The following is a 17,761-nucleotide window of genomic DNA, read 5'->3' as shown; positions in this document are numbered from 1 at the left end:
CAGGTAGCCTCCAAGTGAATCTGCCTCACTATCCTTTCAGTAATGTGTAGCCCAATACTGCACATAGTACTCTAACTGAGGACTTAAGGTTTTATATAGCTCATCATTACCTCTTGGCTTTTATACTCTATACCGCTTGAGATAGAATTCAATTAGCTTTATTTCCCACAGCCTTATAAACCTGAGGTGAACCTGTACCCAAGTCCCTATGCTCTTCCACAGCTCCAAGCCTACTTCCATTCAGAGTATAATTACTTGTTTTCCCACCAAAATGCATCACCTCACAATTATGAACATTGAATTCTACATGCCACTTTTTAGCCTATTCCTCCATCTTATCAATAACCCTTTGCAGTTTTTAAAAAATCTTGTAAAGAATTAACTAAGTTTCCTGTTTCGGTATCATCTGCAAATTTTGACACCATTCCACTAGGCCTATATCCAAATCATTGATATACACAGTGAACAGAAGTGGCTCCAGAACTGAACCCTGTGAGACGCCACTAACCACTTCCACCCACACTCAAAAAAAAAAAAAAAAAAAAAAAAAAAAACTCTCCTCTTACTGTGTTTTCTCCCTTCTAACCAATTTTTAAGCAGTTTGTTTTACTCCCCCTAATTTCATACGCCTTAAGGTACCACTTAATAGACTAATGAATAAGGTCAGAGAATGTGGAAGCAGGGGACAAGTAGCAGAATGGATAGCTAGCTGGCTTCAAGACAGAAAGCAGAGCGTCGGGGTAAAGGGTAGCTATTCGGAGTGGCAGAAGGTGGGTAATGGTGTTCCACAAGGATCGCTGCTGGAACCACAGTTGTTCACAATTTATATTAACGATTTAGACTTTCGAATCAAAAACACAACTTCTAAATTTGCGGATGACACCAAATTTTTTTGGGGGGGGGGAATAGTTAATACTGAGGAGGACTGCAACAAATTACAAGAAGACATTAATAAACTTACAGAATGGGCAAATAATTGGCAAATGAATTTCAACACAGATAAATGTGAGGTATTACATTTGGTAAGAAAACAGGGAGGTCACTTATTACTTGGAAAATACGAATCTAAATGGGATAGAAGCACAAGGGGATCTGGGAGTACAAATACACAAATCACTAAACGTGGTGACACAGGTTAAAAGGCCATAAGAAAGGCAAACCAAGCACTAGGGTTTATTTCTAGAGGGATAGAATTGAAAAGTAGAGAAGTTATGCTAAACTTGTATCGCACCTTGGTTAGCCCACACTTGGAGTACAGCGTACAATTCTGGTCGCCGTATTATAAAAAAGGATATAGAGGCACTGGAAAGGTTGCAAAAAAGATTGAAAAAAGAATGCTGAGGGGTGACCTAATAGAGGTCTTTAAAATTATGAAAGATTTTGATAGAGTGGATACAGAGAGAATGTTTCCACTTGTGGGGAAGAGCACAACTAGAGGCCATCAATATAAGATAGTCACCAAGAAATCAAACAGGGAATTCAGCAGAAACTTCTTTACCCAAAGAGTGGTGAGAATGTGGAACTCGCTACCACAGGGAGTGGTTGAAGCGCATAGTATAGATGCATTTAAGGGGAGGCTAGACAAGCATATGAGGGAGAAGGGAATAGAGGGTTATGCTGATAGATTTAGATGAGGAAAGATGGGAGGAGGCTCGAGTGGAGCATAAACGTCGGCATGGACTGGTTTGGCCGAATGGCCTGTTTCTGTGATGTATATCCTATGTAATCTTATGTAATTCTTGATTTACACATTTAATTGTGCATGTGCGGTCACTGGAAGTTTCTGTCTGATTTATACTTTAATAACGGTGAGCGCTGTTAGCCTCACCATTATTTTTATCACAAAATCTGCTGAATGTGTCCAGTTATGACTCATTGGTAAGTAATCGTAAGTGTTAAAATGAAATGTCACTAATTTGCAACCTCCGATAAGAGGAAGCATTTAGATGAAAAATGTTGTAATTTCTATACATTTGCTTGAGCTGTTCGGTTTTAAAATCAACCTGTATGTTTTGGAGTGTCTTTCTGGAATTGATTTTGCTTAAAAAGTATTGGGAGCGGTGGGGCACTTTTGCATCATCTAATCGATGGCTTTCTCTGGTCATATACTGTAGTATATAGATTTATAACATAGAAACATAGAAGATAGGAGCAGGAGTAGGCCATTCAGTACCCGGTCCCTGCTTTCTCCCCATACCTCTTGATCCCTTTAGCCTTGAGAAATATATCCAACTCCTTCTTGAATATATTTAATGAATTGGCCTCTACTGCCTTCTGTGGTAGAGAATTCCACAGGTTCACCACTCTCTGGGTGAAGAAATTCCTCCTCATTTCTGTCCTAAATGGCCTACCCCTTATCCTTAGACTGTGACCCCTGGTTCTGGACTCCCCGACCATCGGGAACATCCTTTGCAGCATCTAGTCTGTCTAGTCCTGTTAGAATTTTATAAGTTTCGATGAGATCCCCTCTCATTCTTCTAAACTCCAGCGAGTACAAGCCCAATTGATCCAATCTCTCCTCATACGTCATTCCTGCCATCCCAGGTATCAGCCTGGTAAATCTTCGCTGAACTCCTTCCATGGCAAGAACATCCTTCCTCAGATAAGGTGACCAAAACTGCACACAATACTCAAGATGTGGTCTCACCAAGGCCCTGTACAACTGCAGCAAGACATCCTTGTTCCTGTACTCAAACCCTCTTGCTACGAAGGCCAACATACCATTTGCCGCCTTAACCGCCTGCTGCACCTGCATGCTTACCTTTAGCGACTGGTGCACAAGGACACCTAGGTCTCGTTGCACTTCCCCTTCTCCCAATCTATTGCCAATCAGATAATAATCTGCCTTCCTGTTTTTGCTACCACAGTGGATAACCTCACATTTATCCACGTTATATTGCATCTGCCATGCTTCTGCCCAACCTGTCCAAAGCATCCTGGAGTTTCTCGGCATCCTCCTCACAGCACACACGCCCACCCAGATTTGTGTCGTCTGCAAATTTGGAGATATTACATCTAGTTCCCTTGTCTAAATCATTAATATATATTGTGAATAGCTGGGGTCCAAGGACCAATCCCTGCGGTACCCCACTCGGAAAAAGACCCGTTTATTCCAACTCTTTGCTTTCTGTCTGCCAACCAGTTCTCTATCCAAGTCAGTACCTTGCCCCCAATCCCATGTGCCTTAACTTTACACGCTAATCTCTTATGCGGGACCTTATCGAAAGTCTTCTGAAAGTCCAAATACACCACATCCACTGGTTCTCCCTTATCTATTTTACCAGTTACATCCTCAAAAAATTCCAGTAGATTAGTCAAGCACGATTTACCCTTTGTAAATCCATGTTGACTTTGTCCGATCCTGTCACTGTTTTCCAAGTGCTCTGCTATTACATCTTTTATAATGGAGTCTAGCATTTTCCCCACTACCGATGTAATTCCCCGTTTTCTCTCTAACACCTTTTTTGAATAGCGGGGTAACATTAGCTACCCTCCAATCCATGGGTATTGTTCCAGATTCCATCGAATGTTGGAAGATGATCAGCAATGCATCTACTATTTCTAGGGCCACTTCCTTAAGTACCCTAGGATGTAGATTATCAGGCCCTGGGGATTTATCGGCCTTCAATCCCATCAATTTCCTTAACACCATTTCCCTACAAATACTGATTTCTTTCAGTTCCTCCCTTTCATCAGACCCTATGTTCCCCGACATCTCTGGGAGGTTATTTGTGTCCTCCTTTGTGAAGACAACCAAAATATATATTTAATTGGTCTTCCATTTCTTTGTTCCCCATTATAAATTCTCCTGATTCTGCAAGCGACCTATGCTTGACTTCACCAATCTTTTTCTCTTCACATATCTATAAAAGCTTTTACAGTCAGTTTTTATGTTCCCTGCAAGCTTACTCTCATATTCTATTTTCCCCTTCTTAATTAATCCCTTTGTCCTCCTCTGTTGAATCCTAAACTGCTCCCAATCCTCAGGTTTACTGCTTTTTCTGGCCAATTTATATGTCCTCTCCTTGGATCTTATGCTATCCCTAATTTCCCTTGTTAGCCACGGTTGAGTCACCTTTTTTGTTTTATTTTTATGCCAAACTGGGATGAACAAATTCTGTAGTTCATCCATGCGATCTTTGAATGTTTGCCATTGCCTATCCACCGTCAACCCTTTGACATTCCCCAATCAATCCTACCCAACGCGCGCCTCAGACCATCGTAGTTTCCTTTATTTAAATTCAGGACCCTAGTCTGTGAGTCAACAACTTCATTCTCCATCTTAATGAAGAATTCTATCATATTATGATCGCTCCGACCCAAGGGGCCTCGTACAACAAGATTGTTAATTAATTCTTTCTCGTTACATAATACCCAGCCTAAGATGGCCTGATCTCTGGTTGGTTCCTCGACATATTGGTACAAAAACATTATTAGTACAAAGTCTAGAATTCTTGGCATTTTGATATGATTCTTAATTTCTGAGAAATTAATACTTTTCTAAACCTGATTGTTTAACTTTCTCTTTTATGTATTATTTATTAAGGATGAAATCTCGGTATCTGTGAGCAGTGAAATGACTGACATTTCTTCCTATGATGTAGCCTCTGTCACTCTGATAAATGAACCAAAACCTGGACAAGTTAGAGGTAAACAACAATAATTACTTAAATAATGGCTTTGAAAATATATTGGCCCTTATATTTAGACTTGTGGGTGTAAAGGCACTTTGGGTGGTAACCCAAAGATGTAATTATACAATATTAAGATCTGCTGCTTCTTAACTTGCTGCCTGTGGTAGTCTAACTGCTTTATCAGATCCATCAGAAACGTCCCCTAGGTGCTTCATATACAATAGGAGATTAGTTAAAGTAATCCAAATTTACTGTTCTAACAATAGAGGTGAGGTGAGAGTGACTGCCCTTGACATCAAGGCAGCATTTGACCGAGTGTGGCATTAAGGAGCCCTAGTAATATTGAAGTCAATGGGAATCAGGGGGAAATCTCTCCATTGGTTGGAAACATACCTAGCACAAAGGAAGATGGTTGTGGTTGTTGGAGACCAATCATCTCTGCCCCAGGACATCACTGCAGGAGTTCCTCAGGGCAGTGTCCTAGGCCCAACTATCTTCAGCTGCTTCATCAATGACCTTCCCTCCATCATAAGGTCAGAAGTGGGGATGCTCGCTGATGATTGCAGTGTTCAGTTTAATTCGCAACTTCTCAGATAATGAAGCAGTCCATACCCGCATGCAACAAGACCTGGACAACATTCAGGCTTGGGCTGATAAGTGGCAAGTAACATTCGCGCCACACAAGTGCCAGGCAATGACTATCTCCAACAAGCGAGAGTCTAACCACTTCCCCTTGACATTCAGTGGCATTACCATCGTCTAATCCCCCACCACCAACATCCTGGGGTCACCATCAACCAGAAACGTAACTGGACCAGTCACATAAATACTGTGGCTACAAGAGCCGGTCAGAGGCTAGGTAGTCTGTGGCGAGTAACTCACCTCCTGACTCCCCAAAGTCTTTCCACCATCCATAAGGCACAAGTCAGGAGTGTGATGGAATACTCTCCACTTGCCTGGATGAGTGTAACTCCAACAGCACTCAAGAAGCGTGACATATTCCAGGACAAAGCAGCCCGCTTGATTGGCACCCCATCCACCACGTTAAACAATCTATATTAATGACTTAGATGAAGGAACTGAGTGTAACGTATCCAAGTTTGCTGATGATACAAAGCTAGGTGGGAAAGTAAGCTGTGAGGAGGACGCAAAGAGGCTGCAGAGAGATGTGGACAGGTTGACTGAGTGGGCAAGAACATAGCAAATGGAATACAGTATGGGGAAATGTGAAGTTATCTACTTTAGTAGGAAAAACAAAAAAGCTGAATATTTTTTGAATGGTGAGAGACTGGGAAATTTTTGCACTCCGAGGGACCTGGGTGTCCTTGTACATGAATCACAGAAAGCTAACATGCAGGTACAGCAAGCAATTAGGAAACTAAATGGTATGTTAGTTTTTGTTACAAAGGGATTAGAGTATAAAAGTAAAAAAGTCTTACTACAATGAGGCCATACCTGGAGTACTGTACACAGTTCTGGTCTCCATACCTAAGAAAACACATACTTGCCTTAGAGGGAGTGCAACGAAGGTTCACTAGACTGGTTCCTGGGATGAGGGGATTGCCCTATGAGGAGAGATTGAGTAGAGTAGGCCTATATTCCTTAGAGTTTAGAAGAATGAGAGGTGATCTAATGAAACATATAAAATTCTTAAGGGGTTTGACAGGATTAATGTTGGGAAAATGTTTCCCCTGGCTGGGGAATGTAGAACATATGAGGTCACAGTCACAGAATAAGGGGTAGGCCATTTAGGACTGAGATGAGGAGAAATGTCTTCACTGAAAGGGTTGTGAATCTTTGGAATTCTTTATCCCAGAGAGCTGTGGATGCTCAGTCGCTGAGTATATTCAAGACAGAGGTCGATAATTTTTTGGGAACGAAGGGAATTAAGGGATATGGGTGGAGGAAGGTGGAGTTGAGTTAGAAGATCAGCCATGATCTTGTTGAATGGCGGAGCAGGCTCGAAGGTCAAATGGCCTACTCCAGCCCCTATTTCTTACGTTCTTAAACATTCGCTCCCTCCACCACCGGCGCACCGTGGCTGCAGTTTGTACCATGTACAAGATGCACTGCAGCAACTCGCCAAGGCTGCTTCTTCAGCACCTCCCGAACCTGCGACCTTTGCCACCTAGAAGGACATGGGCAGCAGGCGCATGGGGACACCGCCACCTCCAAGTTCCCCTCCAAGTCACACACTGCCCTGACTTGGAAATACATCGTCGTTCCTTCATCGTCGCTGGGTCAAATTCCTGGAACTCCCTCCCTAACAGCACTGTGGGAGTACTTTCACCACACGGACTGCAGCGGTTCAAGAAGGCGGCTCACCACCACCTTCTCAAGGGCAATTAGGAATGGACAATAAATGCTGGTCTTGCCAGCGACGCCCACATCCCGTGAATGAATATATTAAAAAAAAAAACACTTGACCTGTGCAAAAGAATGTATTCTTTGGTTCTCTGGTGGCCATTGTAAGCATGTTTTATTTGGTCTCAATTGTATATTCTAGGGGAGGTATTATATTATATATACACAAATATTCCATTATTAAGATAAACTGCTCAGTCATTTATAGCGTATAAAATTATTGAAGCTTTAGATGATTTTAGTTGGACCAGCAGTGGGAAGCTTTGTAAGCTAAGCGTTTTTTAGCCTGTTAAAATCTAACAGGACCCCTACGCATACGTAGGAGAATGTAACCCTTGATGTAAGCTGCTCCCTTGTCACTGATTCCTTCCCATTCATCAGCCATTGTCTCAGGGTCAATTAGATAGTTCATAACTTTGCCTTCTTGCTCGACCTTGAGCTTAGTTTCAGACAATATAAAATCTCCACCACAAAGACTGCTTACTATCAATTCAACATTGCTCATCTCCAACCCTACCTCTACCCCTCCGCCACGAGAAGCTTCATACATGCTTTTGTCACCTCTAGATTCATCTATTCCAGCGCTCTCCTTGCTGACCACCCTTTCTCCAATAAACTCCAACTTATCACATGTAACCTATCCTACACTGATGTACGTTGGCTCCCTGGCCCCCAGTGCATTAAATTTAAATCTTTGTCTTTAAATCCCTCTGTGGCCTTGGTCCATCCCACCTCCACAAATTCCTCCATCACTGTATCCTTTCTCCCCGAACACCCCGTTCCTTTCATCCCTCCATCAGCAGCTGAGCCTTTGTCTTCCTGGGTCCTACTCTTATGAAATTCTCTCCCTCAACCTCCAGCACTCCACCTCCTACACCTCCTTTTATAAAGCTCAAAAACCATCGCTCAACCGAGCCCTAGGTCAGTCCTCCTAATCTCTCCCTTCCTGGATTGGTGTTTGTTTTGTTTGTGCCTGTGCGATGGTCATCTGTTAAAGAGGCTATATAAATGCAAATTGTTGTTGTGACCTATTCCTAAGTTCTTTGGGCTTGGATAAAGAGTGGGTATTCATACAGGGAGAGTTGTCAGACACCTAACTGACCTAAATGCTTATTTTATCTAGTGATGTTTCAATATACTATAACACTCTAGTTTCTCACAATGATTCACAGAAACCTGTGCTTATTTTTTGTAATTGCCAGTCACAACATTCCTACTTTTTTTTTTGCAGTGACTGCCTCATAGCGATTCACTACATTTATAGGCGGGGTTTGTTCTAGTGCTGATAACCATCTCACTTTTAGTTATTTATCGATTTCTATATCGTGGCGCAAAATTGGGCTCAGTAATGCCTGTTTGGGCGCTACAGTTACTGTTCGGGGATCAAAATGGCGTCCATTGCGCACGCGCACACTTCTGCGAATAGCACGGATGACATCTTGGCACGCTCGCAAATAACGTCTGCTGAAAGTATGCAGAGCAGGAAGATCATGACGTCAATCAGCGTGCAAGTCTTTACACAATCCAGTCTGACCTCATTACCTCTCCCACCATTGACAGATCGCTTCTGTCATCTCTACTTCACCTGCCATCTGGGTGCACTTTATACTCTCTCTCACCTTGGTCCTCAGAATCTGACCATGATCAGCCCCAACACCAGCATCACCAGGCACACCAGCAGCACCAACAACCGCACCAACAACCACACCAACCTTCTCTGCAATCACCTGATGCTGCACAGGGCAGAGGGCATCAGCACCCGATCGCATTGCTGCCCGGGACGCCAGGGATGGCCTCACCATGGCCAAATTTACTTCACTTGATGCTGCGCACCCTGGCTGCCACATGATGCGCCAGTTTGGCACCACGCCACACCAACACCATAAAGCATTCCTACATTGCCCAAGCCATTCCTTTCACACTCATCAGCATTGCGGGGGGGTACCGTTGTGTCTCTCCATTCACTGCAACTCACTAAGCCACTTCCAAAGGTGCACACAAATCTGTCCAAGAACGCAGTGTTGAAAATAAAGATTTCAAAGTTTGACATTAACAAACTTCACATGAACATTGGCTAAAACACCCAAGTGCCGACCATTGTGTGTTGTTAGTTGGTATGATTGGACTTGGATGAGGGTGAGTGTGAGGGGTGGCTAGTGAGATAGGGAAGTGAAAATGTAGATAGAGAGGGATGGATGGCGGTGCAAGGTAAGTTGTTGTGAGTAAGGATGTGCAGGAGTTGGATAGGGAAGGCAGAATGATGGGGACGTGATGAGTGGCTCAGCAGGATGAGGTTGTGAGACTTTGCAGTAACATTTCATGATTTACTGAGATCATTGAAAGGTTTGCACCACAACAGTCTGGTCCTCCTGACGACATCCCTGCTTGTGTCCTCCTGTGCAATGTGCAACCAGGCTCCGTTGATCTCCGAGGAGGTCTCTTCCGCCCATTGGAAGGGAAGAGAACCTCCCTGCGTGCTGTGACTCCCTCCATAAGCATATAGAGGGAGTCATTGGGGAACCTGGGTGCAGCCGTGCACCTCTGTGCAGTGCTTGTCAGTGTCTGCAGCACCTCAATGCTGTAGAACACTGACAGCACAAATGTCAAAGTAAATTTGCACATGGTTCCTTTAAGGAAACCGGCTGATGACGCATCATCAAATGATGTAATCAGACCCGCTTCCTTCAATTGGCTAGGAAACTTGCTGGGCCCATCAGGGGAAAGTCATGTCAGAGGCCGGGCTGGAACCAGCAGGGAGGCCATGACCCACCACTAACATTGCCCGCCGAGGTAGGGAAAATCTCGGCCCTTGTGTCTGGAGGGCCTCCTGCCGCCCCCACCCTCCGTGGATACAGGACATCTCTCCACCTCCTCCACCAAGACCTCCAGTGCAGTGTCCGAAAACCTTGGAGCACACTTTCTCCTATGCTGTGTCATTCCTCAGTTTCCCAAGACAGATTCGCTTCTTGCACGACTCTCAGCACCTGTTGTAGTCACAATGCACCTCCCTAAGAGGTGCAGGCTAGCTTTAAGTGGTGCTAGGAAGTTACGATTTTGGGCCCCCTGCTGATGTGTGCAGAAGTCATTATAATGAGCATGAAGTTGGCGTGCTGCCTGAATTTTAATCAACGGGCGCGGGTTAATCGTGCATCATGATCCCCATGTCCATTTTAGGGAGCTATCCAGTTTAGCCCCCCTAATTTCTAAATCACTCTGCTTAATTTGTTATAATGATGCCTCTTCCTGGAACTCCCCGTCAGAAGGCAGAGAGTTGGGATAAATGGTTCATTCTCAGACTGGCAATCAGTAACTAGTGGTGTTCCGCAGGGGTCAGTGCTGGGTTCCCAACTCTTTACAATCTATATTAACGATTTGGAGGAGGGGACCGAGTGTAACATATCAAAGTTTGCAGATGATACTAAGATGGGAGGGAAAATAGTGAGTGAGGGGGACATAAAAAACCTGCAAGGGGACATAGACAGGCTAAGTAAGTGGGCAGAGATTTGGCAGATGGAATACAATACTGGAAAGTGAGGTTATGCACTTTGGCAGGAAAAATCATAGAGCAAGTTATTATCTTAATGGCAAGAAACTGGAAAATACTGAAGTACAAAGGGATCTGGGGGTCCTGGTGCACGAAACTCAAAAGGTTAGTATGCAGGTGCAGCAAGTGATTAAGAAGGCCAATGGAATGTTGGCTTTCATTGCTAGGGGGATAGAATATAAAAATAGGGAGGTATTGCTTCAGTTGTACAAGGTATTGGTGAGACCGCACCTGGAATACTGCGTACAGTTTTGGTGTCCATACTTAAGAAAGGACATACTTGCTCTCGAGTCAGTACAAAGAAGGTTCACTCGGTTAATCCCAGGGATGAGGGGATGGACATATGAGGAGAGGTTGAGTAGATTGGGACTCTACTCATTGGAGTTCAGAAGAATGAGAGGCGATCTTATTGAAACATATAAGATTGTGAAGGGGTTGGATCGGGTGGATGCGGGGAGGATGTTCCCGATGATGGGTGAAACTAGAACTAGGGGGCATAGTCTTAGAATAAGGGGCTGCTGTTTCAAAACTGAGATGAGGAGGAACTACTTCACTCAGAGGGTGGTAGGTCCATGGAATATGCTGCCCCAAAAAGCTGTAGAAGCTACATCATTACATAAATTTAAACAGAAATAGACAGTTTCCTAGAAGTAAAGGGAATTAAGGTTTACGGGGAGCGGGCAGGAATTTGGACATGAGTCTAGGTTCAGATCGGTCATGGCCCTGTGGGTAGCGGAGCGGGCCCAGGGGCCGTGTAGCCTGACCCTGCTCCTATTTCGTGTGTCTAATTCTGTTAGATTCAGGAGATGGTTCTGTGATAGTGGATTGGCGGTTAGGATCAGATCAGCCATGATCTTATTGAATGGCGGAGCAGGCTCGAGGGGCCGATTGGCCTACTCCTGCTCCTATTTCTTATGTTTTTATTCTTCTTTTGAATTGTTGAATTGCATGTGTTGTGTATGTGTTTCATTTACAGATTGACCTTCAGGCTTCCATCTTACTAATTATTATTTATGAAAAGTAAAGATAGTTCTACAGACAGAAATAGGTTGAAGTTGTCTAGGGAATATTCAGTTACTACCTAATTAGGTTTTATGTTGAATGGATTGGGTGCTTTTAATACAAAGCACCCTTTGTCAGATTATTGTAATTTTCAACAAAATGGAAACATTGAACGCAAATGCACCACAGTTTGGGTTCCGCCAGGGCCACTCAGCTCCTGACCTCATTACAGCCTTGGTCCAAACATGGACAAAGGAGCTGAACTCGTGAGGTGAGAGTGACTGCCCTTGACATCAAGGCAGCATTTGATCGAATGTGACATCAAGGAGCCCTAGCAAAACTGAAGTCAATGGGAATCAAGGGGAAAACTCTCCATTGGTTGGAATCATACCTAGCACAAAGGAAGTTGGCTGTGGTTGTTGGAGGTCATTCATCTCAATCACATGACATCACTGCAGGAGTTCCTCAGGGCAGTGTCCTAGGCCCAACCATCTTCAGCTGTTTCATCAATGACCTTCCCTCCATCATAAGGTCAGAAGTGGGGATGTTCGCTGATGATTGCACACTATTCAGCACCATTCGAGACTCGTCAGATACTGACGCAGTCCGTGTCCATATGCAGCAAGACCTGGACAACATTCAGACTTGGGCTGACAAGTGGCAAGTAACATTCGCACCACACAAGTGCCAGGCAATGACCATCTCCAACAAGCGAGACGCTAACCATCTCCCCTTGACATTCAATGGCATTACCATCGCTGAATCCCCCACTATCAACATCCTGGGGGTTACCATTGATCAGAAACTGAACTGGACCAGCCATATAAATACTGTGGCTACAAGAGCAGGTCAGAGGCTAGGTAATCTGCGGCGAGTGTCTCACCTCCTGACTCCCCAAAGCCTTTCCACCATATACAAGGCACAAGTCAGGAGTGTGATGGAATACTCTCCACTTGCCTGGATGAGTGCAGCTCCAACAACACTCAAGAAGCTCGACACCATTCGGGATAAAGCAGCCCGCTTGATTGCACTCCATCCACCACCTTCAACATTCACTCCCTCCACCACCGGCGCACTGCAGCAACTCGCCAAAGCTCCTTTAACAGCACCTTCCAAACCCGCGACCTCTACCACTTAGAAGGACAAGGGCAGCAGACGCATGGGAACATCACCACCTACAAGTTCCCCTCCAAGCCACACACCATCCTGACTTGGACCTGTATCGCCGTTCCTTCACTGTCGCTGGGCCAAAATCCTGGAACTCCCTTCCTAACAGCATTGTGGGTGTACCTACGCCATTTGGACTGCAGCGGTTCAAGAAGGCGGCTCACCACCATCTTCTCAAGGGCAATTAGGGATGGGCACTAAATGCAGGCCTAGCCAGCGACGCCCACATCCATCAATGAATTAAAAAAAATAACCCCGATTCTAAAACTGCAAAATTAATTTTCTCACCATATAGCTTGATACTAAGCTACGATAGCAAAATACTGCAGATGCTGGAAATCCGAAATAACAACAGAAAATGCTGGAAAAACTCAGCAGACCAGGCAACATCTGTGGAGAAAAAATAGAGTCAACGTTTCAGGTCAAACCCTTTGTCAAGACTGGAAAAGCACAGGAAATGAAGTAGATTAAAAGGCCAGGCTGGGAGAGAACAAAAGAGAAGAGCTATTAAGAGGTATTCAAAACGAGACGAGATGGTGATAGGACTAGTGGAGACAAAAGACGGCTCTAGATTAGGTGTGAAATGTGCTGGCAGAATGGGAGATAGCTGCCATGTGGGAGAGAGATTAAAAAAAAGGTGGGGGGGAAAGGGCCAAAACAGGTGTGGATAAAAAAAATAAGTAAAAATGTAATGGGGGCCGAGGTTATGATCTGAAATTGTTGAACTCGATATTGAGTCCGCAAGGCTGTAAAATGCCTAATCGGAAGATGAGGTGCTGTTCCTCGAGCTTACGCTGAGCTTCTGTGGAACAATGCAAGAACCCGAGTACAGTGAGGTCGGAGTGGGAATGGGGCAGTGAATTAAAATGACAGGCGACCGGAAGCTCGGGGTCATCCTTACGGACTGAACGGAGGTGTTCCGCAAAGCGGTCTGTTGCCTGGCCTGCTGAGTTTTTCCAGCATTTTCTGTTGATATTAAGCTACTTGGGCATTAAGTGGTGATGCCTTGGTAAAAAGAAAGCTGACTTGTAAGAAGTACATTGTTGGATCTAGTGCAGTCTTTAAACGTAACCTTTTACATTTTGTTTTTAATTTGTGCAATTTTTATGAAAGTAAAATTAATAGATTTTATTATTTTTGGCGTGTACAGATGGCATTCAAGCTTGCTTAGAAATACTTGGAAACATTTTTCACTTTCATTAATTCTGAGCAGTTGGTCTGCTCTGTGCTAGGCTAAGTATATTTTCCAGATACATGCAACATCCCTCCATAGTAGACTAATTTTAAAGAGTTAATAGCTTTCTCTTCTGACTGGCAAGTTGACTCAAAGTAATTTTAATCTTATTGATCACACACCTAAGTTCCTCTTCTGTATACTTCATTAGCTAATGACTTTGTTCTGTATGCTATTAACATTATTATAGCTGTGAGGTCATTACATATTGTTGAAATACAGCTACCCTTTGTAATCTATTAGAGGATGATTGCTGACTTTACAATCAATAGCCATTTCTTTAGTAAAGTCAGGCCTCTTTAACCGAGAGATCTGAGAAACTGAATCGTTTGTTTTGCATTTTTTCTTCTTTAATGCTCATATTTATTTTCTAAGGCTGTTTAAACAAATCTATATATTATTAAAACTCTTGCATAGAGCCTGCACTTTCTGTCCACAAACCATGCTACTTGTCACGATTTGTGGTCGCACTTTTGTGTCAACATTCATTATTGTAGATGCTATGACCGCATTTCCCATTCAGTAGTTACGATGTTGTTGCAGTCTTTGGCCACTAGATGGGGCTGTGGAGCGAGTTTATGAACTCACCCAACTCCATCACCATCTTGTACACAAAAAACTTATATTTATCAACTGACCATAGGCAGTTTGCTAGATGTTTCTGAAAGTGTTCCCTTTTCCTCTTCCAGAACAATTTCCAGTTCAAACACCTAAGGTAAGAAAAACAAAAATGTCAACCATTTGTCCCTATATTTTTTTTTCCAGAGAAGGAGGGCAATGGTAAGAAACATAATATTTTTCTCAATTTTCAACTACAATCATACACTCTGAAATCGCTGAGAGTTTTATCATCCTATAACCACTATTTTAATAGATGAGTTAACCCATATGTTAAATAATAAAGAAACAAATTTGATATGAGTTAAGCATTCATATGACAACATTGTTCACAGTAATCTGTAATATGCTCTTCAAAGAATATTTATCTGGGAACAACAAAAATTACATTTTAGAATATGTCACTGTCCAATGACCCATCTCAAGTGGTTTGAAAGTTATGAAAAATCCGTTATGTTGCCACATGGGGTTATTTGCAGAGGGAAGCAGGCCAGGATAAATGTGGTGTTAGTTCAAGCAATACATGGAGGAAATTGGTTTTGTGAAAAGAAGTTTTAAAAGTAATACTAATTTTGTTTCCAGGGACAACAAATAATTGAAAAGCAAGAGACAGTTCCAGAGTTCAGCCCAGTCCCAGGTAATGTTGTCAGTGTCTTTTGTAACTCACAATCTTGCTGTATCGCATAGAAGCTTTTTAGGTACCGTATCAGAAATTATGCTACAGACACCAGTCACAATACACTAATGTGAAAGATCAACAAAAAAATCCTGCAGCAAATTAATCCATAAACTGCAGCGTACCATTATAGGCAGACAGATAGGACAAATGCAAATTGTTATAAAAATCAATTTACCAGTTGATAATCCTGGCCAGGAGATGGGGACAGGAATAAGGTAGGATATTTAGGCAGTGGGCTTGGTTTTGGTGTGTACACAGCAGAGGGAAGGTGCAGGTTACAAACCAGGCTGAGACTGAGGTGCGGCAGGACCAAAGAGCGAGCTTAGCAGCCAGAGATTTACAGGATAAGGAGAATTAAGATGGGCTGATAGAAATTGGAGAATAGCTAAAAAAAAACTATTGTGGGAGTAAGATAAAGTCTAGAAAGAGGGATGGAAATGGCCACCTGGAGAAAGACAGACAAAATATTACAGAAACTATAGAAAGGGATTGAAGCAAAAACTAAGCTTGACTTTAAAGTGCCTTTAACACGGGTATAACCCCCAAAGCATTTCATAAGGGAAGCGGACATCGAGAAGGAAATGGGAGTTGACTGAAGAGGTGGGTTTTGAGGAAGCTTTTTAAAATGGACAGAGATGTGACAGGATGGAGGGATTTGAGAAGAATATTCCAGAATGCAAGGGTGTGATCACTGAAGGCTCTGCCATTGATGTGGAACAGATGTGAGTGGTATGTGTAGAAGATCAGAATTGAAAGAATGACCATTAACAGACCCACCCCACATCTCGAGCACCCCCTGTTATAAAGAAAATGGATGATATAACCAAGGTCTGAAGTTATTAAAGTAATTGTTCAGAGGGCTGGAGAGGGTCATACAGAAAGAGAAGATACTGTTCCTGAAACGTGTGTTGAGCTTCATTGGAACACTGCAGGACCGAGCAGTCAGAATGGGAATGGGGGTGGAAAATTGTGGAAAGGATAATGCTCCTTAACCGAGCGGGAGACCTAATTGAAATCATTATAAGCTTGTTGTCAGACAATTAAGAGCCTTTTTCCCCCTACATTTCAAATTTCCCTGCATGGCCATGGGATTCACGCAGCTCGGGAACCACGTTTGTCAACCTGAGGCGGGAGTTGAGTGGCCATTGCTCCAGCTGATTACTTGACAACATCAAATGTACTATAAAAGCTCCGACTTCATAGCTGATCACTTTCCTCAGGCAGAAGCTGTTGCTGACTACATTACCAGCACAGATTTAACTTTCTGCAGGCTTGAAGTGTTTCCAGCAAAGTCTCCATCCGGTGCCACCTCATTGGAAGAACCTCTCTCATCATTGACAGATTGCTTCGGTCAACTCTACTTGACCTGCCACCTATTCCATCAGCATGGGTGCCATTTATACTGTCTCACCTTGGTCCTCAGAATCGGACCACGATGAACCCCAACACCAGCAGCACCAACGACACTACTAACCTTCTCCGCAACCACCTGATACTACACAGGACAGAGGGCATCAGCACCCGAGCACATTGCTGCCCAGGAGGCAAGGGATGGCCTCATCATGTCCAGATTTACTTAACTTTACATTGTACACTCATATGGCTGCTACATGCTGCGCCAAGTTGGCACCACCCCACAGCAATACCATAAAGGATCCCTACAATGCCCAAGCCAATCCTTTCACACTGACCACCATTGCTGGAGGTTCTGTTATGTCTCACCATTCATTGCAACTCACTAAGCCAGTTCCAAAGGTGCACACAAATGTGTCCAAGATGGCAAAGTGGTGAAAATAAAGATTTTAATGGCTGACAATACTTTACTGGAATCTTGCTATTAACATTGACTAAAACACCCAAGTGGCTACCCTTGTGAATCTATTTTGTATCATCTTTCTCTTCTGCGTGCTTCTACGAGGTGCTACCCCTGTGGCTTCAGCAGACTGCTTGGACACTCTTGGTGGACATCCTCTAGGTTTTGGAGCCTCTGATGGCCCCGCCAAAGTTTGCTCCTCCTGCGACTGTGCAGGGGCAGACTCAGCCATTGCGATCCGAGGGGCCATCTGGGGCTCTGAATGAGGGGGTGGCAACGGGGGAGAAGTGTAAGCACTTTGAGAGGAGCCCACACTTCCCTCTCCCCTTTCACCATCATCCCTCTCATGGGCCACCCGCACTTCCCTGCTAGCAAGGAGCTGGAGAGCACCTTGCTGTGGGGCCATGAGGACCCACATCTACGCTGACCTCCCTCCTAGACAGGAGGTCTATGAGCCTCTGCCATCTATTCTCCATAGATAGCATGTGCTCCTGTGAGTGGCGCATTAGCTGCTCCATGCAGCTGGCCATCCTATCCATGGAAGAGCCTACAGTCACTATCGCCTGTGACATGGTGGTGCTCATGTTGGAGATGGACTCCTCCATTCTCTGAACATTTGCAGACATCGCGCTTGCAAAGCCTGTCAGAGCCTCCTGCACTTCTTGCTGCACCTCCAGGATCGCCCTGTTTCTGGATAGCCCCCGAG

The 17,761-nt window shown here is 43.9% G+C and overlaps 1 protein-coding gene across 3 annotated transcripts in view; it reads left to right on the top strand.

Moving 5' to 3' along the window:
* The window catches only part of cep89 (centrosomal protein 89), a 145,777-nt gene that overhangs the window by 36,744 nt on the left and 91,272 nt on the right, over window positions 1-17,761 (top strand). For all 3 annotated transcript variants that reach the window (XM_085991579.1, XM_085991580.1, XM_085991578.1), the window contains 3 exons: window positions 4,547-4,649; window positions 14,635-14,660; window positions 15,146-15,200. In XM_085991579.1, the coding sequence (XP_085847705.1) occupies window positions 4,547-4,649; window positions 14,635-14,660; window positions 15,146-15,200 (184 nt within the window). The remainder of the gene's footprint in view (window positions 1-4,546; window positions 4,650-14,634; window positions 14,661-15,145; window positions 15,201-17,761) is intronic.

Source organism: Somniosus microcephalus, chromosome 6 (assembly GCF_052327205.1).
Source record: "Somniosus microcephalus isolate GS21.2 chromosome 6, FLI_Smic_1.0, whole genome shotgun sequence".
Lineage (NCBI taxonomy): Eukaryota > Metazoa > Chordata > Chondrichthyes > Squaliformes > Somniosidae > Somniosus > Somniosus microcephalus.
Note: the sequence above shows the minus strand (reverse complement) of the source record. Positions and strands in the feature narration are given on the sequence as shown.